Source organism: Arachis hypogaea, chromosome 12 (assembly GCF_003086295.3).
Source record: "Arachis hypogaea cultivar Tifrunner chromosome 12, arahy.Tifrunner.gnm2.J5K5, whole genome shotgun sequence".
In the NCBI taxonomy this organism is placed as follows: domain Eukaryota; kingdom Viridiplantae; phylum Streptophyta; class Magnoliopsida; order Fabales; family Fabaceae; genus Arachis; species Arachis hypogaea.
The window spans coordinates 51764441-51792197 of record NC_092047.1 but is presented as its reverse complement, the minus strand read 5'-3'; the positions used below and the strand labels follow the sequence as shown (position 1 = coordinate 51792197).

The following is a 27757-nucleotide window of genomic DNA, read 5'->3' as shown; positions in this document are numbered from 1 at the left end:
TGCCTCCTTATCTTTATCCCGAGCTTGCTAGGAAAGGTTTTGCCTCGGTACTGGATCTCTAAGTCGGGAGTTCTCCTCCATGTTGATATACTTCTCTGCACATTCTTGTACTTCACATAAAGAAGTCGGATGCCACTTTGATATGGATTGAGAGAACGACACTTCTCTAAGGCCACTAACTAACCCTAATATTACTGCATTAGGAGGCAAATTCTGTATTTCTATGCAGGCTTTGTTGAACCTTTCCATATAAGTTCGGAAGGTCTCTTCAACTTCTTGCTTTACCCCTAAGAGACTTGGAGCATGTTTGATTTTGTCCTTCTGAATTGAAAATCGGGTAAGAAACTTCCTGGCCAAGTTGTTAAAGCAAGTCACCGACTTGGGTGGTAAGCTATCACACCATTTCATTGCTGTTTTGGTTAAGGTTGTCGGAAAAACCTTGCAACGAGTCGCATCAGATACGTCGGCCAAATACATCCTACTTTTGTAATTGTTGAGATGATGTCTTGGGTCGGTTGTGCCATCATAGAGATTCATGTCGGGGCTTTTAAAATCACTTGGAACCCTAGCCCGCCTGATCTCTTTTATAAAGGAATCTTCTCCCCCAAAAGGGCTTTCTTCTTGTTCATTGTTGGTCCGAGTTCGTAGATCAGCTTCTATTTTTAGAAGCTTTTCCTCAAGTTCTCTTCTGAGCCATACCTCCCTTTCACAGATTTTTTTCAGCTTCTCTTTGTCGTTTGATCTCTTGTTTGAGTTACTCTAATCGGCCTTGATGTTCGTGTACGAGTACCATGATCTCGGTGGGATGTGGGGGCCCTTCGTTCTCAAGTGAATGTACCTCTGACTGTAATCATCGGGTGTGAGGATTTTGTGATATTCCTTCCCCATCAAGATTACTTTATCCTTGTTGTCGTGGGAGTATCACAAGGGCTTGATCATCGTTATGAGGTTCTGGCTCGGACTCAGAAGCAGTGCGCCATCTTTAAATTGCTCGTCCACCATAGTGGGGTGTAGACTTCCAAGTTCCCTACAACAGCGCCAATGTTCCAAGGATTACCTGAAACGGTGATTTGGACCTGAACGTGAGATCCAAACTCCTTCTAAGGCAACGTCCAACTTGTATTGAAACCGAAGTGCTGCCGTCTAAGTTCTTCACGAGGAGGTGGGGGATGGTACCTGCAAAAGATTTCGATTCTTAAATTAGCAAGGAGTTTAAGCAAGTCTTTTAGTAGAATGGCTCTGAATATCCCTAAGGGTCTCAGTGTATTTATAGTAGAATCAATAACCACCTTTTAGTGTAGTTTCACATTTGATGGTGGATAATTGTTCCCTTTTTCTAAGAAAGTTTGTTGAGATCTCCCTTCTAGAGAGATAAAAGATATCTAAGGAAGTAGTTACTTATTTAGATAAGTGAGGATGAATTTCTGTCATCGCGCCTTACCTCTATAAGGTTAGATAGGAGTAGATGAGACCACCTTCTTTGGGTGGGCTTTATTCCTTTCAGGTTTGACTTGATTTTGGACCAAGGTATGAACAATTATCTTTTCACAAGGTAAAATATATTTGTAAATAAGTTTTATTTTATCAAATATGCTTATTAAAAAATTTATAATTTTATCATCTACTAATAAACACCTCACCAAAAAGCTAATCCATTCTCGGTTGTGTATAATATATTTTTTTTATTTCTCACAGTATCTCCCAACTCAACAGGCCAAAGACTAGTCTGTCGCTGTACTGAGCTCCATTTAATGTTTGCCGTTGGCCAATGGATTACTGCATGCATAAAGCGAAATTCGAACTCTCGACACTTACTTAAACGAACTATTGAACTAACCACTAAACCAACCTAATTTGATTCGGTTGTGTATAATGTAAGTATCAATAAGTCTCCAATTTCTTTTAAATTAATATAAAAAATATAAAATAAATTAGTCTGAGATAAATAACACTAATTTTCTATATAAAGAAAAGACAATTAATCTAAAAAATTATTATAAAACAAATTAGTCCACATTAAAAAGAATCACTTTCCGCTTCCAACAAAACAGCTCGTATTTTGCATTTTGAGAAATAACGGCCTTACCAGCAACTAGACAGGTCACGCTGTTGACTGTTCTGTTAGTTGTTAATGGCGTAAGCTGCAAAAAGGGGTTTGCAGGGCTGAGTTTTTCTACATAGCTGGACGGCAGGATCACATCTTTTAATACTGTCATACGCATACCAAAAAAACTAACATAAATTGCATTTGGAAGACTTGAACATTACACAGAAGCATGTTTTATATTTGCTAGTTACAACACAAATTGCATTGAATAGGTTGCTTTCTTATTACAAGATTTTATTCTTTTGAACAATCATATACATGCTATAACCTCGGTTTCTATCATAACACATGATTATACTATAAGAAATACGATCTGTAAATATTTTTGCTACTTGCAGTCCCTAGCAGCTGAGTTACTTACACTGTTCAGTTCCATGTGCACAGTCATCTATACCGGTTCCATTTCCAGTCATCTATACTGAAAATACTGCATCGTTGCCATTCTCCTCACTGCCAAAACATTTAAAAAGATAAGTGAAACGCTAAAAATTGTGCTTTCTAGAGACTCGGGTCAGAGGATTTTAAAAATATATTGCAATATGTTCCACAAAAAACTCTAACCTTATTTATTCCTTAATCATGATGGCTACATTTGTTTTCAAGGACAGGACATTAAGATATGCATATCGAGACACAAATATGTTTGGAACGAAGAGACAAGCGCAACATACTATGTCCTTGGACGATAAATTGAGTATTATGTACTTCCAAAAAAGAGACATTAATTAAAACAAAAAAGTTCCCCTTATTATCCTTATCAAAATTTTATATCCACATTTACATAATCCTAATTTTTCTCTTCAACACACACAGATCGTCCATCTTCACCTTCCTCCACTGTTCAAGGCTAAATTGGCAGTGGACACGAATGAAGATTGGATGATGGCAGTGGCCACTGAGAGGAGTTGTGACTGAAGGGGGTCGATCTTGGCTTCCACGTTGGCCACAGAAGAGTCCCAGATCTGATTCGTCTTTTCTGCGACATTCGGGAGCGATGGCGTTGTTTCCTCTGAGTATTGACAACATCTCCTTGTTTGCTTCTTATTTCTTAATCTACGTCTTCTCAGGCTTCGTCCTCTTCATCATCCTTTCCATCCCCAACCCCTCAGCCATCAGCCCTATCTTTGTTTCACCCTGAAATTTGTCTTGATGTTTTCCTTTTTTTTAATGTTGAAGTAGTTATAGTTGGTGATTGTTTGTTTTAGTTGATGTTTCATAAGGATGGTGGCAGTGGTGGTGGATGGTGGAGAATGCAGATGGTGAGAATGTGAGAGGAAGATGACAAGGGTAAAAAAGACTTCTAATATTTTGTTCTGTATTTGTATTTAAATTATTGCCAAACAAAACACAAAGTAACTAATTTTTGTGTCTCTATGTTCTTGTCTGAATGTCTAATGCCTCAATATCTCTCAATGAAATGCAGCAGAAAATAAAACTACAAAATTTACTCGTTAGACCTAGAAGTTCTAGAAGATGACTTTCAACAAATAGTTTAAAACATGAAACTAATGGATTAATGACATGAAAAAATTTAAACAAAATCAGTTTCATACATGTAAAACAAATTCTAGGACAGAGGTGAAGAATAACTGATGTGGTAAATAGATTTGATTTCAGGTGAAATGACATAAAGCCTATGGATCCACGTTGGGATAAAAAAAAACTTTATTTTGCATACTAATTGACGCTTGGCCAGTAAACAGAAGATAGAAGAAACAGAAAGCCTGCTGTTTTGGTATATTACTATTTATCATTTTAATATTTGCGTGTCATAAAAAAAATTGTTTTAATGCTTTGATTTTACAAAATACAATGCTTAGTGGAGAGCAGAGGTTGGCATACCATTAAAGATTTGGTTGTGTGACATGGAACATATTGTATCATACTTATTATGCATGCAACTCGACTGACGGCCTCCCAATGTTGAGCTGCAGTTCCCTCATTATAGCCTGTAGTTTTCATTTGATTGTGGCCTTGAGACAGTTTGGTAATTTGATTTTACGTTCTGAAATAGTTTATATAACAAAGAAATGGCATAAAATCAGTAATCAAAAGAGATGAATGAACAAATTACAAGTGCTAAAAAATAATAATAGTTGTTAAGATTAATGGTTACTCAGCAGATATATTAGAGTAACTAGACAAAAGAGAAAAGATAATATATGACTTGTGTGTGTCCCAAGAGAGAACACCAACATATATAGAAGAGAGTAACAAATGTAGAGTACCTACTCAACTACTCTCTATAATGCACCATCTAAACTGATAACCACTATATATTATCTAATAATTAATAATAATACCCCTTCTCAAATTTCAACACTTTGCCTGGAGCTGAAAAACAAAATATGACCAAAATATGACAAAAATAGGAAAGTGAAGTAATAACTAATACTGTCATCTATTAAACACAACATTCTCATCATTAGTGCAATGATCTACTCTGGTGTTGGCTCTGTGGTAGGATTAGTAACCCACACATTACATTTGTAAGCAACTCTGCTGAGTTGGCATAGGGATTAGGGAGTGAGGTGTGTGAAAGGCTTATGTAGGAAATGGGTGCGTGTGAACAGGGAGACTAGAATTTGGTGTTGGACTCTTGGGGGAAACTAGAGACTCTCAAACACTCGGACTCGAGCAATTTTCCTTTCTAGGCTACTGCTAAGCTCTGTTATCTACCTCTCTTTCTCTTGGGATTCCCCACTGGAGTCAAATTGAGATTATTAATAATAGTCTTCAATTTATTGTTTCTGCTTTCTGTCACTGCCCCAACTATCTAACATTAACCCCTTTCTTGTCCTCTTCCTCTTACTCCCATTCAATATCTTCTTCCTCCTCTTCCTTCAATATCTACCATTAACCTCTTTCTTGTCCTCCTCATTCTATTTGGAAAGAGAAACTCACGAATCTTAATCACCACTCTAACACTCTCCCCTACTTCATATTATGGCTTATGAGCTTACCCAACCTACAATTTGCATAGCATGCCAACATTCATATTATGTCTCTCTTCCCCAAAGGATTACAGATTTTCCTAATTAAACTAAGCTCTATGTTATAATAACAAACCAAATGGAAATAGAAAAGCAATCCATCTAGTGTACCTCCAATAATGTTATATAATAGAAATCCTCCATATGCTGCATAAGGGCAGTCCCATCTCTGATTGAGCGGAATATATTTATTTCAGTTTGTAACAACTTCTCAATAAGCTCCTTCTCACCCTTCATCTGGAAGGAACAAAGTTGTCAGTAATGGAAAAAAAAATTACAGAAATCTAAAACAATTAAAACGGGAAGCTTTAAATTATTTGGAAGAATTCTCTATTAAAGTGAAAGTCAATCGGGTGAAATCCAAAGCAAACATGGTACAGTAGGATTAAGATTTCATGTTTTTGGAGTGTGTATGTTCCAAATCCCAAAATTGCATTACTATGCATCGTATTTTGTCCAGACAAAAGTAACAAGTAATTTGTTGCAAATCTAACAATCAAAACCAACAATACTAATTACGAAAACACTCATAGCAAATCCAGATACAAGTTACAATATTAGTGAAAAACATTACACACAATGTCTTGATATTAAAATTTAAAATAGAGAACAAATATTTAATATCCAAAAGGTTAAAATTCAATTAGAATACTCCAAGTCCAAGGCAAGCCAAAGCAATGATATTGAGAAACCATGGATTAAATATGAACAGCTCCTTGACGTTTTTCTCCAAATAAATGTTGCGAATCATCAGAAAATGTATTCATCTTTATGGAAATTTCGGTTCCCACTTGACCTCGAGATACAAGAATAAATTGTGGAAAGCGAAATCATGCCCCCCCAATTGCAGTTGAGCATATTTAATATGTTGTAATAAGGTGTAACCATGCATGAGAGTTGTGCCAGTTGTATGTAAACAATTTAAATATTAATAGAAAAATAGGAAGAAACATACAAATTCACTGACTATAATATCTGGTGTTGACTCCCCAAGAACATCACCTGCATAACCATCTCCCAAAATATCTTTGTTTTCCTGGAAAGCACGCACTAAATAAATAAGTAACAACGAAGTGCCAACTTCCTAGGCAATCTATCAGTAAGACAGAGGCACCAGAAAGAGTCCAAGTGTAAATTTCAATGAATAATATTGTGTGCTATCATGATCTCGATAATAGCAAAAGTTACATCATACAAGGGATTCAACAGTGCCACCGTAACATGATATAAATAAATAGCAAAAGCAATCGCAGGGAATTCCTTTAGAAATAAGTAAATCCCAAATAACATTCCAACAACTTAATAAAATTAAATGCAGTAAAACAGATTTCAGAATCTTACCAAGATCCTGAAAATGAGATTGTTATGGAAATTCCTAAAAGTTATTAGTATGGCAAATAAAGCTGGATTTGTATTAACACTAAGGAAGTTCGTACATCCCATATGCATTTTTCATCAGGTGTCTTACGAATTGGGCTTTAGAGGTTGTCTGAACAGCCAGTTCTGTCATTATCAAGGTATCATAAGGGCAGAGAAAAGTGGAAATGATTGTATCTTTAGGCCAATTTAGGTACCAATTAAAATGTATTTTGTATACAGATCACTTGGAAAATGAGCATAATTGATAAGGACTAAAAATATATCATATTTTTCCAACCTATGTAATATGAAATAAGTAGAGGAGATTTTGACCATTTTTTGAAAACCTAACCATTTATATGGTTAATGATGCTCTCAATTTGCTAACGAGCAACCACTTGCGGACTAAATTAATTACTTGAAATCCCACCTATTTCTGAACTAACAATAATTGCAAGGAACACGTTTCAGTCATTTCTCAGAAATATTAAAAGCAACACGACATATAAAGTGGTCAAGTGAGATCCATGTGTGAAGTATCTCACTGCAGATGTGATATATGATAGAATGCAAGGTGTCGTTTGATCCATGTAACAAACCCTACCTAGTGAAACAAGACTTTGTTGTTTTTGTTGTTGCAATAAAAGTAAGCGGTTAAATCAATGCTCATTAAAGATGCCAAATAGTATATTGGGCTGGTACTAAACTAAGCACTCACCAGTGCATTTCTTAAAGCCCCTGGAGCAAGATATACAGGTTGAGCAACATGACAATATCCCATTAGCCGGGGTACAGTAGGTATAATATCTCTGTGATTCACAACTCGCCAGCTATCTTTAACTTTCTGCAAAATGAAAGGCAAATTGCTAAGTGTTCTACAAAAGTACACAAACAAACAAATCTATGGTTATGAAACAAATGGCAAATTAAAAGAAACATGGACTCAGAGTGGAAGATGATATACGCTTTGCAATGACGCTTCACATGCTTAGCTGACTTTAAAATTTGGAGGTTTTATTTATATCTTTTCTACTAGATCAGATGGTGTAAGAATGGGTTTTGCTTTTGGTATAGGAAAACTAAAATTGGTTAAGAAATTGAACCAAAAAATATGAAAATTGTAATAGTAATAAAGTAATAATTTGGAATTTTACCAAACTCTTAGTCATTTCATTCCAGCATTCCAATTTACTTATCCTTGTTCTGTATGACCGTATCCATGTGGGTGTGGCCAACACCATTCAAAGATCATGAGGGACTTTCTTCGGTGTGGTGCTTTCAAAACGAATAGTAATTACTTAGTGAACTGAGAAGTTTCTTGTCCTATAAAAGGTGAGTTGGGTCTCAGAAATTGTGTCTGGCGCATTGCTTTTGTATCAAAAATTGGTGCTTCCTTCAGGATCTTGCTCTCTATGGCATCAGTTATCCAAAGTATGGTTTGGACAGGAATGGTTGGGATGCTAATACATCTATGCTACTCATTCTAGCCCCTAGAAATTAATTTCTAGCGGTTTTGCCACATTCAATCTTTTGCTTCCTATGAAAGTAGGGGATGGATCTCATTTTCTATTTGCTGAGGACCGATTGTCGTCGTTATTTGACCTTCCCCCATCTTTATTACCTATCCTCTTTAAATAACCATCAAATCAAGGATTTCTATTCTATACACGGTTCTTCTCATTCTTATACGTGGGACTTCCCTTTTTTTTCAAAACCTAGGGGATAGAATCCTCTTAGTTAGACACTCTCTTGGTTCGACTTGATAAAGCTCCAGTTAGGAACTCTCTTGGGTCTGCTTGACAAAGCTCCATAGTCTTTTCTAACCTTAATAAGAGATTGTGGCTGCTTGATATATCATATATCTGGTCTGCAAACATGTAATCTCAATTCCAATTTCAATCTCAATCCTCAACCACATCCCCTTGCCACCTTGATAAACCTATATCGAAATCTACTCCATCTAAAGTCAAATTCTTCATTTGGACTATTGTGCTTATCAGGATTAACACGTGATAATTTGTAGGTTAGAAGAACATACAAGGCCATTTCCCCTATCATCTGTTTTTGCACTGCCCTATCGCTGTTTCTTCATGGAATTCTTTGTTTGGTGTCTTTGGTGAACCTTGGGTATGCTCACATCTTTAGATCAGTTGCTATTGACAACATTTGCAGAATTTAGGAGAACAAAAAAGAAAAGCAAAATCTTTGTGCAATGTGCAGTATATGGCACTATCTGGAGCATTTGGCAGGAGCATAATTTACACATCTTTAAGGTAGCGTTTGGTTTGAAGTATTGAGACAGAGACTGAGACTCAGTATCGTGTTTGTTGGTTTAGAGACTGGTACTAAAATTTCTGTCTCTGTCTCCAAAATTTCAGTATTTCAGTACCTCCAAAAAGTAGGGACACAGAGGACTAAAATTTTTAGAAATGGAGACTGAAACTTTAATTACATTTTATACCTAAAATACTCTCATTTCAATTAATTAATTCCAATTTTACCCTTTGTGCAAATTAAATTAGAGTTTCATTCTTGTTTCAATTCCTATCTCCCATTTTGCACCAAACAGAATACTGAGATTTATTTCAATCTCTGTCTCTTAGTCCCTATCTCTCAGTCTCAGTTTTTCCATCTCTGTCTCTCCACCAAACGCTACCTAATAAATTTTCCGGAAAAGTTGTTGTATGGGATAGAAATAGGTGTCAAGCATCTAAGCGGTGTGAAGGAGATGGTCTCTTTACAGGACTTTCCCTCTCAGACTTGTTGAGAGATTGGAAAGCCATGGTTTACTAATGATTTGGTTTTCTGTATTTTTCTTGTTGGGAGGATAACTTTTCTTCTGCTTCTTTATGAAATTCTGTTTTTATCCACAAAAATAACAAAAGAAATTACAAATTTCATGAGCATTCCTTTTGTAGCGAGAATAGATGTTTGATAAAAACCAACAAAAAGAATCAATCATTTGTTTCTGAATATATTGGGTTCTCAGGAAAGTCTTACTATAGAACAAATGGCAAACAAAAAGATGGCCATGAATACCACACCACAGTCTAAGCCCCTTCCCAGAAGGCCTAGGAAGATATACGATACTAGATGAGCTACACTACAGCAGAATTGCATAAGATAATACTAGTTCAGTGCTGACTGTAACTCAGTAGGACCAGATGCATCGCCACAAGTTGCAAACATCAAGTTACTCTGTTTTCAGAGAAGTTGCTGCATAAGATAATAATTATGCACATAATTTGCAGTATCTGATTTCCTTCCTTCAACTTATAAAACCAGTCCATTATTTACGGACACTCAGTTCAACATTAAAAGCAAGACAATGGAAACAACACCAATAAAATAATTATTAAATTTTCTGACCTCATTGTAAACTTCTGCAAATCTTTTATTACCGACTCTCGGAGATCCAAAGTTGTACATAGTAATAGAAATTGCTCCTCGCCTGGTAGGTAGAAAGTTAGATACTTTATACAATAGGCACGGTTAATTTTGTTGATACTAGAAAAATGATCTCACCAAGAAAGTTCAAAACTTGAATGAATTCTAAAAGGAATTTATGGTAAGTTGAATATCAAGATATGTTGCCTTCAACAGCCATGTTTACAAAGATATACAGCAACTATACAACCCTCCAGGCTACAAAATGTAATTATCAATACTACAGATGTAATTTTATATGCACAGTTTATTGTGTTTAACAGAATTGTTCTACATATAACAACAGAGAACATTGGTATTTGCTCTCCAAATTGAATTATGGGTATGTATGGATCAAATAAGATCTACATATTTTCTTAGGCATAGCAAACAATTAGAAATAGGCATAGTGGACAAAATCAACACGATATTTATTTGAGGAAACAAACGTGTTTGTTCTAACAGTATTTCCAACCTAGAAAAAGAGGTTAACCAAGCCAGATGAGTTGACATAGCCAATCCATGAACATCGATAACTGGGTTGGGTTCGTGTTTCGAAAATTTCATGTAAGTACGAAAACCTTTCAGCACATCAAGAGAAACTAAGCATGAACTGACATATGAATTGCAAAAGCTATACCACTAGAGAATATTTTAAAAGAATATTAATTCTGGTTAAAAGTCAATCTCAGCATGAACAATATTCTGGCTTTTTTTTTTTTCAATACACTATTCTTTTTAAAACTTCTACCATGCCACCCTTTTTCATCGTTGCACCTTCTAATTCTTTTTTTTTTTTTGCACCCTAACTCAGAGGCGCCTAAGCGAAACCTGCATTCCATGGAGAAAGCACCAATCAAGGAAGCGTCTCCTACGCAGAAACGCTAAAGCATCTAGCAGGACACGCCAAAGGTAAAGGCGCTTTCAAGATGGCAACGCTGGACTCACAAGCACCTCTTCTAATGTGGAATAATTAATTTTGTATACATAATTAATAATTAAAAATAAGTAATACTAATTAATTAATGTTAATATAAATAGCGTTATGTTTAAATTAATTTATTAATGTTAATGTAAATATTGATAATTGAAACCTTAATGTAAGAATATATTTTCGACAAAAGAAAAACAAAAAAAAATTCTACAATGCCATATAACGAAATATATAAGGTTGGTTATAGAAAATTTTCCTAATAAAATACAGTACTCATTGATGTATTTTATCATGATTGAAATATTAATGCAAGAGTATTAATGATAAAAAAATTGCATAAAAATTCTAATATATATATATATATATATATAATCTAATTAAAAAATTTTCCATCATAAAATATAGTACTCCCACCAATTAGTCATAAAAAATGAAAATAAAGTTTTAAAATACTTATAACGAAATACATAATCTTAGATAAGGAAAATTTCTACTATAAAATACAGTACTCCCATAATGATAATTGATGTATTTTACGATTATTGGAATATTAATGAAAGAGGATTAATCACAAAAAAGTCCCAAAATCTAATATATCTGGTTGAAAATATTTAACCACAGTACTCTCATCAATTATCTAATATCGTTTATCATGAGAATATTAAAAAGTAACATATAATTAATTGGAGTACTATATTTCATCATAACAATTTTCTTTTACCAAAGATATATATTTCCTTATACTGTATTATATAATTTTTTTGTATTTCTTTATGACTAATAAACTTAGTTAAATTGATAAGCATATTTAAATGTAACAATTTTTATTAACATTAATTAATTAATTTACTTATCTTAATTGTTAATTAATAAAAAAAAATTAATTATTCCATGTTAGCAGAAGCTCTTATGCATCATGCATTTCCAACTTGGAAGTTGCAAGCACATTTATGATCGGCGTATCCATAATGGAATGCGCTAAACGCTTTAGCGTTTTTGCATAGGAGGTGCTTCCTTGATTGGCGCTTTCTTCATGGAATGCGGATTCCTCTTAGGCGCCTCTAAGTCAATGTGCCAAAAAAATACAAGGTTGCATGATGGCAAAAGGATGACACTGGAGCAAATAGTTTGAAAAGAATGGCATTTTCGTAAAAAAAAATTTGAAAAGAGTGGCATATTGGCCTATCAATTATATTTAGCAAGAAATATAGCTCTTTATTTCTCTCTATCCCTCTTTCATTCTAATGAATAAATAATGAACCTTGAGAAAACTAACTACTGTAGATATAGAATCCTTAAAATGGCAGAAACATATACCAGAAACAATGCATATAACATGCCGAGTACCACAAGCAGAAAATGAGTTATTGTACATAAAATATGATTTTTCCATGTATACTTCTAAATGAAGGCTACTTTGCTTAAACAAATTATAAATAAAAGTGCGACTGAAAACAGAAAATAAACTTACTTAGCTAATTGGTTTGATGAAAGTTCAAGGGCAAGCAAGGTTGCCAACGCACCACCCAAACTGTGACCAGTTACATAAACATGCCATTTGTGAAGTGATTCAGAATGTTCTTCTCTGGGACAAAAGAAAATAGCTTCTGCTTATCAAAATGTAATCATTGAAATGTAGCAGCACACTCTGAATATTTTAGACGGCTATAAGAAAAGAAACAGCTGATTTAGACCACTGTTTAACAGCAATGCTTCATAGCAATAAAAGAAATGCTTATGCCTAATCACATAATGCCCTCAAATTTTACACCATGAGCTTTAACAGGAGGCCTGACTTGATATGGGCTCTTCTCTGACATCACGTTAATTTGAGGTTCCTATTTCTTAACACGTTCATACTAAAGCTCTATGAATTTAGATAGCTGGATGACAAATTCACTATTATTGATCAGTCACTACTACCCTGAGTTTGCTTTCATGAAAAGGGGATGTGGAAATTTAGTATGGTATGCAAGCACATACTGAATTAGCTGTTAAAAGTTAGCAATTCCATTCAGTGTCCGGTACAATTCGGAAGATAGCTGTCACATTATAGCTATGCAGTTACATTAGCTTCAGTTTCATGCTGTACACTTTAACATTCAACTTCCGATGAATGAAAAATCAGACAGCTCAGTCTCTTTCTATTGAATCATTTCTCTGTCTCCCTTCTAAAATACCATTTTTGCTCGTATGTCTTCGTCTTCCTCTCATATTTTCTCTGTTAACCTGGTATATCAAAAGCCTAGAGAGGAAGGCAACCCTACTGAGGTTGTTAAGCACTTTTCCCCCAAGAAACCATGTCCTTTTATTTCTAAGGACAACAGAGATAAATTACGAACTTGTTTGATTAACAGAAGAACATGAAGACAATAAAATTCTGTTTTCTATTTGAACTTTTTACTTAAAAATTTAAAACTAAAACCGAGTATAATTTTGATGACTAAATTTCCATAGTGGTTGCTGAGAGTCATGATGTGCACCAATTTGGTCCCTGAGGTTCCAATTGCAGTATTGGTGTCCCCGAAATTGAGCTCCGAGAACTATAATGGTCACTCGACCCCTTTCCAGCAATGACTCAACAAACAGAGCGATTTGCTAGCACTCCCTTGCCACACTGAACAATGGTATGGTAAAACAACGTCGTTTGCTTTTGGCACTCAATCAAAGCAAAAACGCACAATCGAAGTGTCATCATTGTCCACAACACACAACATCGTTTTACATGCCAACGAATATCAATGATGTTATTTCTGCTCTGATTGGGTGCCAAAAACACACGACATCGTTTCACCATTGGCCAGCATGGCAAGGAAGTGTCAACTTATCACTCCGTTTGCTGAGTCACTGCCGAAAAGGGGTCAATGGGCCATTATGGTGCCTGGAGCTCAATCCTGGGGACGACAACAATGCAATTAGAACCTCAGGGACCAAAACTGTGCATGACGTAAATCTCAGGGGCTACTTTGGAGATTTAGTCAATTTTGATGCATTGCACATGCATGTAAAATGTTTTACACCATCATCCAATTAGATTCATGCGTTTAGATGACTTTTTAAGTAATGAGTTTGAAAATTAGTTATTTTGCTGATGGGGCAACATACAATTGGTTGTTTGTATAAAATTCCTTTACATTGGTAATACATGAAAATTAAATTTAACGAGAAGTTACTAAAAAAATAGAAAATTACCAGGCCCTACATTTTCTAGAAATAATATTCCCTTTTGAGCCAATTTCGTTTCCTAAAAGAGAAAGACTCAAAAAGTGGTTGAGATAGATTATCTTGCAACGGCATGCAGCACATGCAAATCTGCTTAAGTAACTCCTTATAGAGCTTCACTTTTGTGAGATTAGACATATGACTCATGTTTGTTACAATCAAGCTGCCTTGCAAGTAGCATCTAACCTAGTTTTCTATGACAAACTCAGCATGGTTAAGTTGATATCACTTCATCAGAGAAAAGGTTTTTATTAGGAGCCAGAACCGCAACAACCTTTCTCAATTCAAATGATCAACTGCTAGATGTGGTGAACAATGTTTTAGAGGCCTCAGAATAAGTTGCCTATTGTGAGGTTTGGTAGATGTGACTGATATGCTCCAGCTTAAGGGTGAGTGTTAGAATCTATAATGTATATGGGGAACTAAATTATAATAATAATAACAACAATAATAAAAAAGAATCTTCAATTTGTCTGAGACATGGTATTCCTGATATGTCTTCCTGTCTTTCAAACATAGCAATCATAAATCCCTTGAAACATTATGATGCATAGGTCGACATTAGTGTTGAAATGAAGTTTTGGCAAGGATGGCCATGGGTATCAAACTCCATACCACTTGAAAATAAAGTTTTTGATACTATTCTTTTATCTTTTTGTAGAAAATAATAACAACAACAATAATAATATAATAATAATCAATATTGAATTGTACCCAGAATTTTTCCCTTTAATATCTAGAATTATTGCTTGACTCTTCCACAGCATGTACCCAAGGATAACAAAAAAAGGAATACTAATTTATTTATGGACATTGCTAACAAAAACAACTGAATCTACCCTTTTCAAATTGGAAAGTGAATTTATTGTTTTTAAAAATTGGATATACTGAGATCTACATATTTCTAAGGCAGTGCATGGTGCAATAAGTTGCCCACAGAAGTACTTACACAAAGCCAATTGCAAGTCGAATTAGAGAAATGATCCTGATCCTAACAGAGTCGTATGCACTTAAAAAGCCGCTGTGAACCTGCAATCTCAGAACCATCAACTACTGAGGAGTTTACTGTTCTTGCATCTTCCAGATATCTAATAATCATTAGACACATATGGCATCTAAACCTGCCAGCAATTAACATACTTGAACCTCTTGCTTGAAATCTCCACCTATCCTTTCAGGATTCAACCTATGGAAGCCAAAGCGAAGCCATTATCAAAAGAAAGTTTTTTAAATCAACCCTTAAATTAGTTACATTTTTTTTTGGTGACTAAATTAATTACATTTGAAATATACATTAAGGCACCCAACATTGCTAGAAGCACTATTAAGAAATTTGACAAGAACAATGATAATCAGATCATGTACCATCTTTTCATCAAATTAACAAAATCAAAGGATCTTGCTCGAGTTCCTATAAAGGACACACGTTGCCATTGAAATTTTCATACCTAAAATTTAGTACCATTTTGTTATGATGTCAACAAGTACATCATAAAAAAATTAGGAAGTGTTGACTAAATTAAATCAAAATCAGAATCCTGATTTTTTTCATGAATCTTTTCTGTAAATAGAATTAATTATTATATCCTTTCCTTTTTAGTTTAGCTTAATTTTAGGAATTTTATGATTAGAAATCTTTCTTTTATTTTAGGCTAGTATTTTCCCATTTTCTAGTTATTCCTATTTCTATAATTTTCTAAAAAGAGGAGGATCCCCTATACATTTGAGTATACATAAAATTTAAACACTTCAAGTTGGTATCAGAGTAGGATCTCTGCACTGTGCCTCTAATTTACAACTAGGGCTGACAGTTCCTCAGTATAGACGGAGCTCACCACTCCCACTCCATCAAATTTAAAATCTGAGCAACGGGTACTAGTTAGTGGTGACTCTCATTTAGTTCAGATCACCACATGACTCAATGGGTCAAACTACCTTAGGTGGTCTCAATCAATTCAGATGTACATCCATGGAAGACGGAAGATTGGATATCTCACCGGTAAGCGAAGCCAGCCTAATGTTACTGAACCACAATATAATGTGTGGAATACCAAAATTCCATGGTGATGACATGGCTGGTGAACTCAATGGCGGAGGATATCAGTAGTAACTATATATACTATACCACTACCAAAGAATTATGGGATAGTGTCAAGGAGATGTATTCAGATATTGGGAAAAAATCCCAGATTTATGAACTTACTCTAAAAGCCAGAGAAATTCAACAAGTGAGTGACAACATCACCAAATATTTCCACACATTGAAGCGGATGTGGCAGGACCTTGACCACTTCAATAACTACAAGTGGAATTTAGCCGTTGATGCCAAACACCACCAACAAAGAGCAGAAGAAGGGAGGATATTTCAATTTCTTGTAGGCCTCAACGTGGAACTAGATGAAGTTTGGGGCAGAATTATTGGAAGAGCAATCCTACCCTCAATTGGAGAAGTATTTGCTGAAGTTAGAAGAGAGGAAACCCGTAAAACTGTGATGATGGGAAAAGGCAAGATTGAACAGACTTATTTGGAGTCTAATGCACTCTTAGTGGCACCTGCTACACTTAGAAGTTCATCAAATTAGAAGCACCCCTCCAATCTTTGGTTTGACCGCTGCAATAAACCCCGTCACACCCGAGAAACCTACTGGAAGATTCATGGAAAACCAGCACATCTTAAAGGCAGCAAAAATGGTCCCACGTTCTACCCCAACTGCTTATGAGGCTGAAAAATCATCCTTGAGTAAGGAACAGGTTGGGCAGCTCATAAGGCTGTTAAATTCCAGTTCTGTGTCTAGTATTCCTAGTGGTTATTTGGCTCAAATAGGAGATATCTTGGAGCTAAAAGACTTGAAGGAGAAGCTTGCCAAAGCATTTGAAATCAAAGAACTTGGCTCATTAAAATACTTCCTTGGAATTGAATTTGCAAGGTCTAAGGAAGGCATTTTTATGAACCAACAGAAGTACATCCTAGATCTTTTAAAAAAGACTAGATTACTTGGTTGTAAAGCTACTGAAACATCTATAGAGCCTAACTTAAAATTGAAGCCAGCTGAACCAGAAAATGTAATGGACAAAGGGAGACATCAGTGGTTGGTGGGGAGGCTAATCTATTTATCCCATAGATATAGCCTTTGCTGTGAGCATGGTAAGCTAGTTTATGCATTCACCTGGCCTAGAACACATGGATGCTGTCTTTAGAATCCTAAGGTACTTGAAGGGATCGCCTGGGAAAGGGTTACTCTACAAAAACCGTGTACATCTTCAAGCAGAAGCCTATATAGATGCAGATTGGGCTGGGAATGTCATGGATAGAAGGTCAACATCTGGGTATTGTACTTTTGTTGGAGGGAACCTGGTTAGTTGGAGGAGGAAAAAACAGTGTTGTGACAAGTAGTGCAGAAGCAGAGTTTAGAGTAGTGGCTCATGGAATATGTGAAGCACAATGGGTAGAGAAACTCCTACAAGAACTAAAGGTTCCATTTCCCCACCAATGAAGTTGTATTGTGACAAAAAATCTGCTATTTCTATTGCCCATAATCCAGTTCAGCATGACAAAACTAAAGGAATACCGACATGTTATAAAGGAAAAAATTGAGAGATGACAGATTTGCATCTCATATGTTCCAACCACAGAGCAATCAACAGATGTTCTAACTAAAAGAATACCCAAGAAGACCTTTGATAGCATAATAAGCAAGCTGTCAATGAAGGATATCTTCAAGCCAGCTTGAAGAAGCGTGTTAACTAAATCAAATCAAAATCAAATTGCTGATTTCTTTCATGAATTTTCTGTAAATAGAATTAATTATATCCTTTCCTTTTTAGTTTATCTTAATTTTAGGAATTTTATAATTAGAAATCTTTCCTTTGTTTTAGGCTAGTATTTTCCCATTTTCTAGTTATTCCTATTTCTGTAATTCCTCTATAAAGAGGATGATCCCCTGTACATTTGAGTATACATTTCAAGTGGAAGCATCTTGTAGATTAAGCTGATTTATCAAATATCATACATGTTCTCACAAGAGACTAAAATATGCAACTGTGAAAACATAGTGAGATACTAGAACAAAATAGTACAACAACAACAACAAAAGTTGTCACACTATACGGAGTCGGCTACATGGGTCAAGCAACATAAGTGCTCAGCCAAAAATCATATCCGTGCCTAAACCATTTATATTTGAATCTTATGCATGGTCACAAGATTGGAAATGAATTTTACCCGGCTGGAACAAGCATTAGATCAGTTCTTAAGTCCTTCCATTGAGACTGAAAAATCAAATATAAGCATCTTTTAGACTTACCAGAAACCACATTTCATATCAAATAGCAATTGCAAGAACTACCTGTTCTGTTCCCCTAAAAGCAACCACCAACCTCCTCCTTGTGGAATCACGCCAAATTGCAACCTGGAGGTTTCAATTATTAGCTAATTGAAAGAAGTGTATTGAATGAGATATCCGCATAAATGGTATTTGGGGTGATACACTGCAATTGTTAGAGTAGCAATGTAGCATATATATCGTAGAGGAGAAAAGAAAAGACCTGCGTGTCTGTGGATGCATTATCTAAGAAACATATTTTTTCAAACTCAGACTTAATGAAACTAGGATGACCAAGTGAAGTGGCCAGCATTGCCCAAGCCTCCACAGCACTTTCTGCAGTTGAAAAAAGTGCTCTCATCTCTTCAGCTTTCTTCTCATCCAACAGTAATCCATTCTGTGGGGGAAGAAACTCCTGACTAGTAGAATATTGTGTGTCATCACCTCCTACTTTGGTACAATCTTCTTTGGTTTCTTTCTCTTCCGAAGAACGTGCTTCATTTTTCATTTTTGAAATTGTTGCAGTCAGAAGCATCAAACCACCTAAAATTGAATCAGTCTGTCTAATTAAATTCTCTGTTGCTTTCTTGACCTCTGGAAGTGAAGATTGAATTACAGCGATGGCAGGCTGATCACTTGTTTTATCATTATCCCTTGTATTATCCTTATCACTTGTTTGATCTTTATCATCCGTGCCTCCTGGTAATGCAAGTCCAGACTGAATATATATATTTTCTGCAATATTTTGTGACTGTGAGCCAATTTTATTTAGAAACTCCAACCCATCCCACTTTAACTTCTCTGGAACAGAGAGGCCTAGCTTTTGAACAATGTTAGCATTAATAACATTAGCAAAATTTTTCCAGAAAAGTTGATTTGACAGCTCTTCATCACTAAATTGTGTTGATGAATCAGAATCTTGTCCATTGTCAGTATTGCCATCATACTTATGCAACTCCTTCAAGTTTCTCTGTTCAATGCAATCTTCTTTTGAGACTTTGGAACTACCAGCCTCTTGAGAAGGCATATTTAGTTCAACAGAAGAATCATTCAGTTCCCCAGAGCCATCAGTATCATACTTCTCATTATCACTACCAGATATCTGACCCTTCTGGAGATTCAAATTATTAAATGACTTCAACTGCCCAAATGCATATTCCACAAACTGGCGAGCTTGCACTGTATCAGAACCAATAACCTTTTTAAGTGCAGTATCAACACCATTTATCTTTAGAAATTCTGAAACAAAAGGTATCTTCCACCACTTCTTCTCTTCCTCAATTTCATCAAAGGTTTTATATTTAACCTAAAATTCAAAATTTATTTATAGATCAACAACTTATGACTCATCAAATTGGAAACTGATATTATTTACATATATTAGTGTAACAAATCATCACCTTATAAATTGAATGTGTAATAATAACAAATATAAAGTTAGTCAACATAATAAGTATCTTATACTCTAATAACAGGTCTTTGGTTCAACTCTTAGAAATACCCAAAAAAAATTAATGGATTATATGATGAAAGGTATTTTAGGAAAAGAAAGTTGTGCACCGAAACTCTGCCATATGCCCATTATATATAGTAGATAAGTGCATTTACATCAAATTAAGCATTGAAGTAGTTCAAGCTTGTTAGAAGTAGAGACATATTTATTACTATTGATGTCATAGAAGCTAGGAACTATCTAGAAGCTAGGTACTCAAACTAACAATCATGAAAGTATCACTCTCATCTATTGTAAATATATGTATGTAATTGTCAATATGGAAGATAAGTTAGTTTTCATATTGAGTTCTTCGAATACCTCCTCTCTAAAATTCTTCCATCCTTTATCCTCAAGTCTACTCTCAATTTGGATAAGCTATTTGGAGGAGGGAATGTATCTTTTAACAGTATTTTAAATCCTTTAACTTTAAATGCTTTGGATATTAATATAAGGAAGATTAAAAATTCAAAGTATTTTAAGTAGTTCAAGCTTGTTGGAAGTAGAGACATATTTATTACTATTGATGGCATAGAAGCTAGGAACTATCTAGAAGCTAGGTACTCAAACTAACAATCATGAAAGTATCACTCTCATCTATTGTAAATATATGTATGTAATTGTCAATATGGAAAGATAAGTTAGTTTTCATATTGAGTTCTTCGAATACCTCCTCTCTAAAATTCTTCCATCCTTTATCCTCAAGTCTATTCTCAATTTGGATAAGCTATTTGGAGGAGGGAATGTTTCTTTTAACAGTATTTTAAATCCTTTAACTTTAAATGCTTCGGATATTAATATAAGGAAGATTAAAAATTCAAAGTATTTTAAGTAGTTCCAACATTCAAAGTATTTTATGGAGTAAAAAATTTCAAATGCTCTCATAAGAGAAGGAATTCTCAAAATTCCTCTTCATTAAAACATGATTGATAAGAAAAGGAAAGAATTTGGAATCGAACTTGCCACATATATTCATCCTCATTCTCTTGTTGCATATACAAACAAGATATTTTAAAATTACATGTATTTGAATTTCAACAATTTAATTACATAGCATTTTAAATTCTTCAAAATTTTAAAATACTCTACCCAAACACACTCTTGACGATAAAGTGAACTGGTTTTGTCTTAGATAATCTTGAGTTCAAGCAAAAGTCAAGATTTTTATTCTTTCTTGTAGAACTTAATTAAAAAGAGCATATAACCTCCAATAAAGTTGTACGAGGCGTCCACTTGAGAGATACAAGGATCATAGACGTTCGCATCCTTACCCCCGCAAATGGAAAGGATGAAATGTTAACTTAAGAAAATTAAGTTTCAATAGGGCATAAAACAATATAAGTTTTTGGCAACCCTTTCCTGCATGGTTTTCCTCCATGGCTTTTAGTTCATTTTTCAACTATATGTAAATGTCTTATCATGTTGCGAAAATTGTAATTCGTCTTTTAACGATTATTTTTCTCTATAAAGAAAAAAAAAGGAAAGAAAGAAAGAAAGAGCATTAAGTACAAATAGCCTAGGTAATGTGTTGACCACTAAAATATAAATGGTAAGTAATTCTCAAGCATACTGTAAACATTTTTCTCCATTTCTCCATTAAAAAGAAACATACCTCCAGTTGAACCTTTCCACCACCACCCATTCCCTCCAACTCCACCTCTATTTCATGAACATCTCCTACAAAAAGTGCATTGTTGTTATTTGAGAAAATCTTGGACACGTGTTGCAGCAACATAACTCCAATAAAAATAACTGAGCTTTATGAGACCTTACTGAATAAAATCATATCTTAATGTCTGTATTACTTTATTGCCATTTGGCAGCAACAAAATGAATAAAAATAAAGAAATTCCCAAGTAAACATATCAGTCAGACATAACTGTAAGAAAATGAGGCAAGAGTTCAACCCAAATTAAAGCATTAAGAAACATTGAAAAACATTCAGCATAGCATCAATATATCTTACAAGCTTTTCAGTCCTCACTTACCATCACAAAGCCACTTCAAGTCAACCGCTGCATTTCCCATGCGTTTGTGAGGAGTCACAAGGTTTGCATCCCAAGCTGCAACCTAAGATTATTGCCATTTGTTAGAAAACTGGTGTGAATTTTTAAGATAATTTTAAAACACCAAAACCTTTATCTTATTTATTATTAATTTTTCAATAAATAGTTTCATTATTTACCCGTAATGAAAGGAAATTATATTTCCGACTGTAAGTAGTTGATTAAAGCTACAAGCTGCTTTGTCTAAATAACACCATAGGAGTAAACATCCAGGAAATGATATACATGATTCAAACAACAGCACAAGATGAAAAACAAAAATCAAGTCTTGTCTAACTAGGTGATTCAGCTACACCTGATCAAACAGTGTTCTATCAAAACAATTTTTACACAAATCATCCACATAAGAGTGAGACAAAGAGAGAGAGAGAAAGACCTGTAGAGGATTGCTTGGAGGTTGCTTTATATTAAAAGTAAACTCCTCATTCCATATTGGTTCTCTTTTACTGCCAGATGAAACAAATTTCTCACCAGATATATAAGATAATAATTTAAAGCAGCATGTAAAGGCAAAGCAGAAACTAAGACTTTGGATTATAAAGGGGGAAAAACCTGAAGAAATGAGCTTAATTTAATGGAATTCGAAAACAAAAAATATTGTCCTTCTTACAACTCAGTCAATTATTTAAAATGCAGTACATAAATACAAAGCAACAGTTTAACATCAGATTTCAGATAAGGAAGAATATAACAACATATTATGGTCCCCAACATTATCCTTGCTGCAATTCAACCAATACAAAATTTCAATTAAAAAATGGCAATCCAATTCAAGATAAAAGATGCTTGCAACAGCAACAACAAAGATCATTTTCTAACATCAAGGAAAAGCCCACAGTTGGCACTGTAAAAATTCTACCGAGCGAATGAGCATGACCCATTGAGGTTTGTAGCCCCCTTTTTTTCCATTAAGACTTGTATCACCTTTTTTTTTTTCAATTCAAAAGGTGAGACAAGCGCACATGCACCGAGGGGAAGAAGGGGGGGGGGGGAGGAGGAAAAAAACTCACCCCCACTTGATCTTGCTTTTAGCTGTCTGAGAATCCATCCGCATGACTACATATGGATCACTTGATCCCTACAAGTCAGATAAAAAGAATGTAAATAACTTAAATAAATTATTACTATTTATTATAGATACACTCTGGTAAGAGGTACAGGAACAACAAATAAACCATAAACATCTTAGTACAGAACGATGCAGTAGAGTCAAGCTTTATATAAATAAGATATAAGATATGATATCAAAATAAGACAACTAACCCAGGGATCCATGGCGGGAAAATTGAGCCCTTTTTTCAACCTTACAAACAATTGACCATGATAAATTTCACGAAAAAATCTCCTGCATAGAGTCAAACAAAAATGAACTTGCTCAGTATCCCCATAAGGAATAAGGAAGATCATGATGGATAGTAAAATACCGGCAACCAAAGCTCACGTAGCCTATTTGAATCAATCTATTAGGGACTTGGGTATTATGGGTGCTCAAAGTCCCACATCGAATAGTATGGGATGCTTGATATTGTATATAAGGAGAGTGGTTCTTCCCCCTTAACAGCTAGCTTTTAAGGTGTGGTTTCCCACTTTCCTTAGATACCTAACAATGGTATCAGAGCCAGGTTGTCGGCGCCATGGAAAGGGCTACCTATAGGCTGGATTAAGGTGAACACCGAATACTGATAGACCGTAGCAAAGTGGCTACTTGGGTCAGTGTCGATAAAGTGAAGCCGCTGATTCTCTCATCTGACTAATCCAATCATCAATTATTGTCACTTATGATTACACATTTCTCCTGCTCTATTATTCCTCCATTTTCTTTATTGCTTCTTCTAGAATAATGATAAGGTAAAGGGATTATTTTCTTTCCTTTTTTGGCTGCCTTTGCTGCTGACTGAGCATTCTCTCTCTCTCCAAGGTATGTAACAATACCTTCCCCTTGAAGCATCACCTTGTCCTCAAGGTGGACGGAAGGAAAGGCTTCTTGAATTGCAGCTGTATGATAACAGTTGCAGCTCTTCCCGTTCAGGTTCCCCTGTATGGGCCTCTTGGTTCATTCTTACGTCTCCTTCTGCCTCCTCTTCTGCATCTTCTCCTAGGAGTATGATTTGATAGTGCTTCATGGAGCACCTATGATCAGGTCCCCATTTCTCTCCACATCTGAAGCACAACCCTTTCCTCTGTCTCTCTGCCCACTCTTCGTTCGAGAGCCGCCGTGTGCCGCTGTTACGAGTCGTCTGCGAATGAGAAGCGCTGCTGCCTCCATTCGAACTGGTGGTAAGGCCTGTACGAGAAGTAGGGGTGCCTCTGTTTGTGTTGGATCCAATCTCGCCCCTCGATTCGCTGCCGTCGTGGGTGTTGTACTTCGCCGAATTAGAATTTTTGAAAAATCCAAATCTAGCTCCCACCGAACCAGATCCGCCTGATCCGCTCCCTTCCAGCAACCCCTCCACCCTCTTGCCGTTAGGGTCAACCCCAGTCTCCTTCCATGCTTGATTTCTCCATTCAATAGCCATGGCTCTATCCATTAAAGCTGGTAAATTATCGAACTGAGCCACCTCCAATTCTTCCTGAATTTCCTTTTTGAGTCCATTGACAAAGATGCACATGAGAGCCTCTGTTCCCAGGTTTCTCTGCGTTCGTGCTGCAGCCTCAAACTCTCGCCTATACTGAGCGACGTCCGCCACCTGTTTCACCTCGAGTAACGGAGCCATGGGGTTGAGAGCAGCTCCAAGTTGAAAAAGTTTCAATAAGTCCTCCTTAAATCGTCTCATGTCTGAAATGGTGTGTATTCTTCCCACCACTCCATCCATGCGAGAGCCTCTCCCTCCAAAGCAAGAGTGACAAAGTCCATCCTTTCTGCCGGAGCCACCTGGGTGACATGAAAATATCTTTCCATCTTCACCAGCCAGCCATTTGCATCATCTCCCGAGAAGATGGGAATGTCAAGCTTCCTGGTAGGCTCAAATCTCCTCTGTTCTGTTTCACCTTCATTATTGCCGCCGCCTCTGCCTTCTGAACCTTCTCCATCTCCCCCGTTTCTCCCTCCAGCCCCATTTCCTCCCTGGTCATGGTGTTGTTGCGAAAGCATTTCCCTCACCTGTCTCAGCAAGTTGGTGGATACGAGTTCAAACGATCGGTTTTGAGCTTCCAGCGAACGATTCTGGGCCTCCCTCATCTCCTCCATTTGCTTCTCCAAGACTTCCAACCTCGATTCCATGGCAGCTTGCGTGGAAACCATGCACAGAACACCTAAGATCGGTGCTCTGATACCAGTTGTTACACTGGTATTTATTTTAATGGAAATACAGAAATACAATAGAACAGTAAAAGATAATAGAGGAATTTCGAGAGTCCTCTTCTCTCCTAGCCTAGGCCTTTCCAAGTCTTTTCCTACCTCTCACCTAATCAGCTCCTCCTTTTATTGCCTTCCCTCAAATTAATTATCATAATTAGCATTCAACTCCTACGATTACACCTCCTTGATTCTCTCATCTGACCAATCCAATCATCAATTATTGTCACTTATGATTACACATTTCTCCTGCCCTATTATTCCTCCATTTTCTTTATTGCTTCTTCTAGAATAATGATAAGGTAAAGGGATTATTTTCTTTCCTTTTTTGGCTGCCTTTGGTGCTGACTGAGCATTCTCTCTCTCTCCAAGGTATGTAACACAATCATATGAATGAATTGATGACAATGAGCAATACTAATGACGTAATAAATTATCAAGTGTAACTATTCAAATTCATGCAGTGAGAACATCTCTAAATTCACTTACTCAGAGAGATAGACTGTCTTGCAACCAGCAGCATCAACTTCACGCCTGCCTATGTTCTCCTGCAAAATTTTGCAAAGTGAACCAGATTTAAAAAGATTAAAATTGAGTATTTACAAAAGTACAAACAGTTTTGAAACATGAAACAAAAGCAGCGAACAAACAAACAATGACTCTCAGCATTGCATGATCATCATCTTATTTATTCTATCCTCAAACTTATGCTGACAAAGAAACATCAAGAAAATGTATGGTCCTACATTCCTTTAGACTGTCTGATGATAGTTGGAATGGGGAGATAGAAGGACAAAATAATTAGTCTAGAAGGAGGTACTAAAGTCTAGCCTGATTATTGAAATTACATTCCTAATGTCCTCAATGGCTTTTTGATATCCTCAGTTTACTCCTTTAAAATATTCCATTTCTAGTTCTGTCCATCAGGGAGCATATCCTCTCCAGTGATAAAAAATGGATAGGATCAAGTGTTAAATCTTGACCGCTCATATCCATTAAATCAATGGTCCAAGATTTAATAGAATAGACCTTGAAGCCCTTTCTTCTATCTTACACTCCTTCCCATAACAATGTGGCCTCCTCCCACTTCTATGATTTTTCCTCCTCTGGCAGTGGCCCACTAGCCCTCATTCCAAGTCTCGATGTTATATTGCTATTGTTGCCTGTTGATGGTGGTGATTTATTTCTTTCACCTTTCTTGCATATTCGATGAGAATGGATGTCAGTAATGGTGATGAATAAGATGGGGAAAGGGGAGGGTGAGAGCGACGCGGAAGAAGGAGAAAATATCATATTTTTGGGTGGTTTAGATCCTTTAACTTTGGTGTTTTTGTGAGCTTATTGGAGTTGGACATGAAAGATTGGGTCCTTCTATGTTGGGGACTTGGTGTGGGACTGTGTGTGATGGATGAGGAGGAGAATATTGGTCTTCTTCTCCATCATCATCTCCTTAGTAAAAACAATTTGGTGATACTAAGAAAATGAAAACGTATTATTGTCAAATATTGATGTACATTAAAATGTCATATTCATTCACAAACAAATAGTTTTGATGTTATAATCACTGTCATCCAGAATCAAAGTAGCTTTTATTATACTCAACCATTAAAATTGCAGGTTTATGTTTTGAAGGAATAGTAGCTGGGTTCAGATACAATCATATAAACTATTATCCTCCAGAGACAAGAAATCATGTTACCCTTGCTAACCATTGATTTAATTTAATGGATATGAACGGTCAAGATAACACTTGATTCTTGAGTTTTATTCCCACTAGAGAGAATAGTCACCTCATTGCTTCATTGCTTGATTCTCGGAAAACACAAAATTCAAAAGGAAAAAGGTTTTTTCTCTTTTTATTTGTTTGAGTGCAATCTCATATCCTCAAGTTTAGAAAAGGAAAAAGTATTTTCGTTCGTAGGAATATAAAGAAAATGCGCAGAAAAAGTGATCTATCTAAAACCTTATCAATTTTCTCGGGAACCAAACAGTAACCAAGAAAGTAGAAAAACAAAATTAAAAAAAAAAATCAGAGATTATACATACTGGAGGAGTAGTGTAGGCTTCGAAGGCAAATCCAGCAAGAATTACGGCAAGATTGATATCAAACGGAGGGCGTTCATCGCCTTCCTGAAGAGAGATGCTTTCAACTTCGGAACCAGTTTTCGAGGAACTGCGGATTGAGAGAACATGTTTCCGTCTGTTCTTGCTCCCGCTGAATCCATTGGAAGAGAATACCCGCAGCTTTCCGGGAAAATGGGCCTGGAAACGGCGAGAAAATCGACACCTCCTTGAGGATTCAGGAAATCGAATCTTGGGCGAGAGCGGAGAGAGAAAACAGTGGACTTGAAGAGAGTGTAGAGAATCCATTTGAAATTGAACAGAACAGAAAAGAGACGACTATAAGACAGGAGTGGTAGAAAAAGTCAAAAGGAGGGAAAGAAAATGAACAGAAGAACAAAATAATGGCAAGCTTTGTTATTTAGAGGAAACGAAAGGGCAACTTCTTGTTACACATGACACTCAAATAAAGCTTATAAA

General features: G+C 35.9%; 1 protein-coding gene across 3 annotated transcripts; it reads right to left on the bottom strand.

Moving 5' to 3' along the window:
- Nucleotides 1-214: 214 nt before the first annotated feature.
- On the bottom strand, nucleotides 215-27757 carry LOC112727384 (uncharacterized). 3 transcript variants are annotated; one of them, XM_029290725.2, is made up of 21 exons: nucleotides 27263-27757; nucleotides 25706-25764; nucleotides 23185-23266; nucleotides 22932-22999; nucleotides 22298-22367; nucleotides 21844-21925; nucleotides 21468-21532; nucleotides 18587-19669; nucleotides 18388-18450; nucleotides 18264-18310; nucleotides 15182-15227; nucleotides 14991-15070; nucleotides 12291-12404; nucleotides 9829-9910; nucleotides 7178-7303; nucleotides 6056-6136; nucleotides 5212-5337; nucleotides 3950-4112; nucleotides 2469-2557; nucleotides 2087-2141; nucleotides 215-1176 (listed from the first exon to the last, which is right to left on the bottom strand). In XM_029290725.2, exons 1-18 carry the CDS (start codon nucleotides 27584-27586, stop codon nucleotides 4050-4052), a joined length of 2661 nt encoding a protein of 886 aa, XP_029146558.1. In that variant the 5' UTR covers nucleotides 27587-27757; the 3' UTR covers nucleotides 215-1176; nucleotides 2087-2141; nucleotides 2469-2557; nucleotides 3950-4049. The 3 variants fall into 3 exon arrangements, with proteins under 3 accessions (XP_029146558.1, XP_029146557.1, XP_072065366.1); XM_029290724.2 differs by lacking the exon at nucleotides 215-1176 and having other exon boundaries at nucleotides 1882-2209; XM_072209265.1 differs by lacking the exons at nucleotides 215-1176; nucleotides 2087-2141; nucleotides 23185-23266 and having other exon boundaries at nucleotides 2280-2557; nucleotides 27263-27728.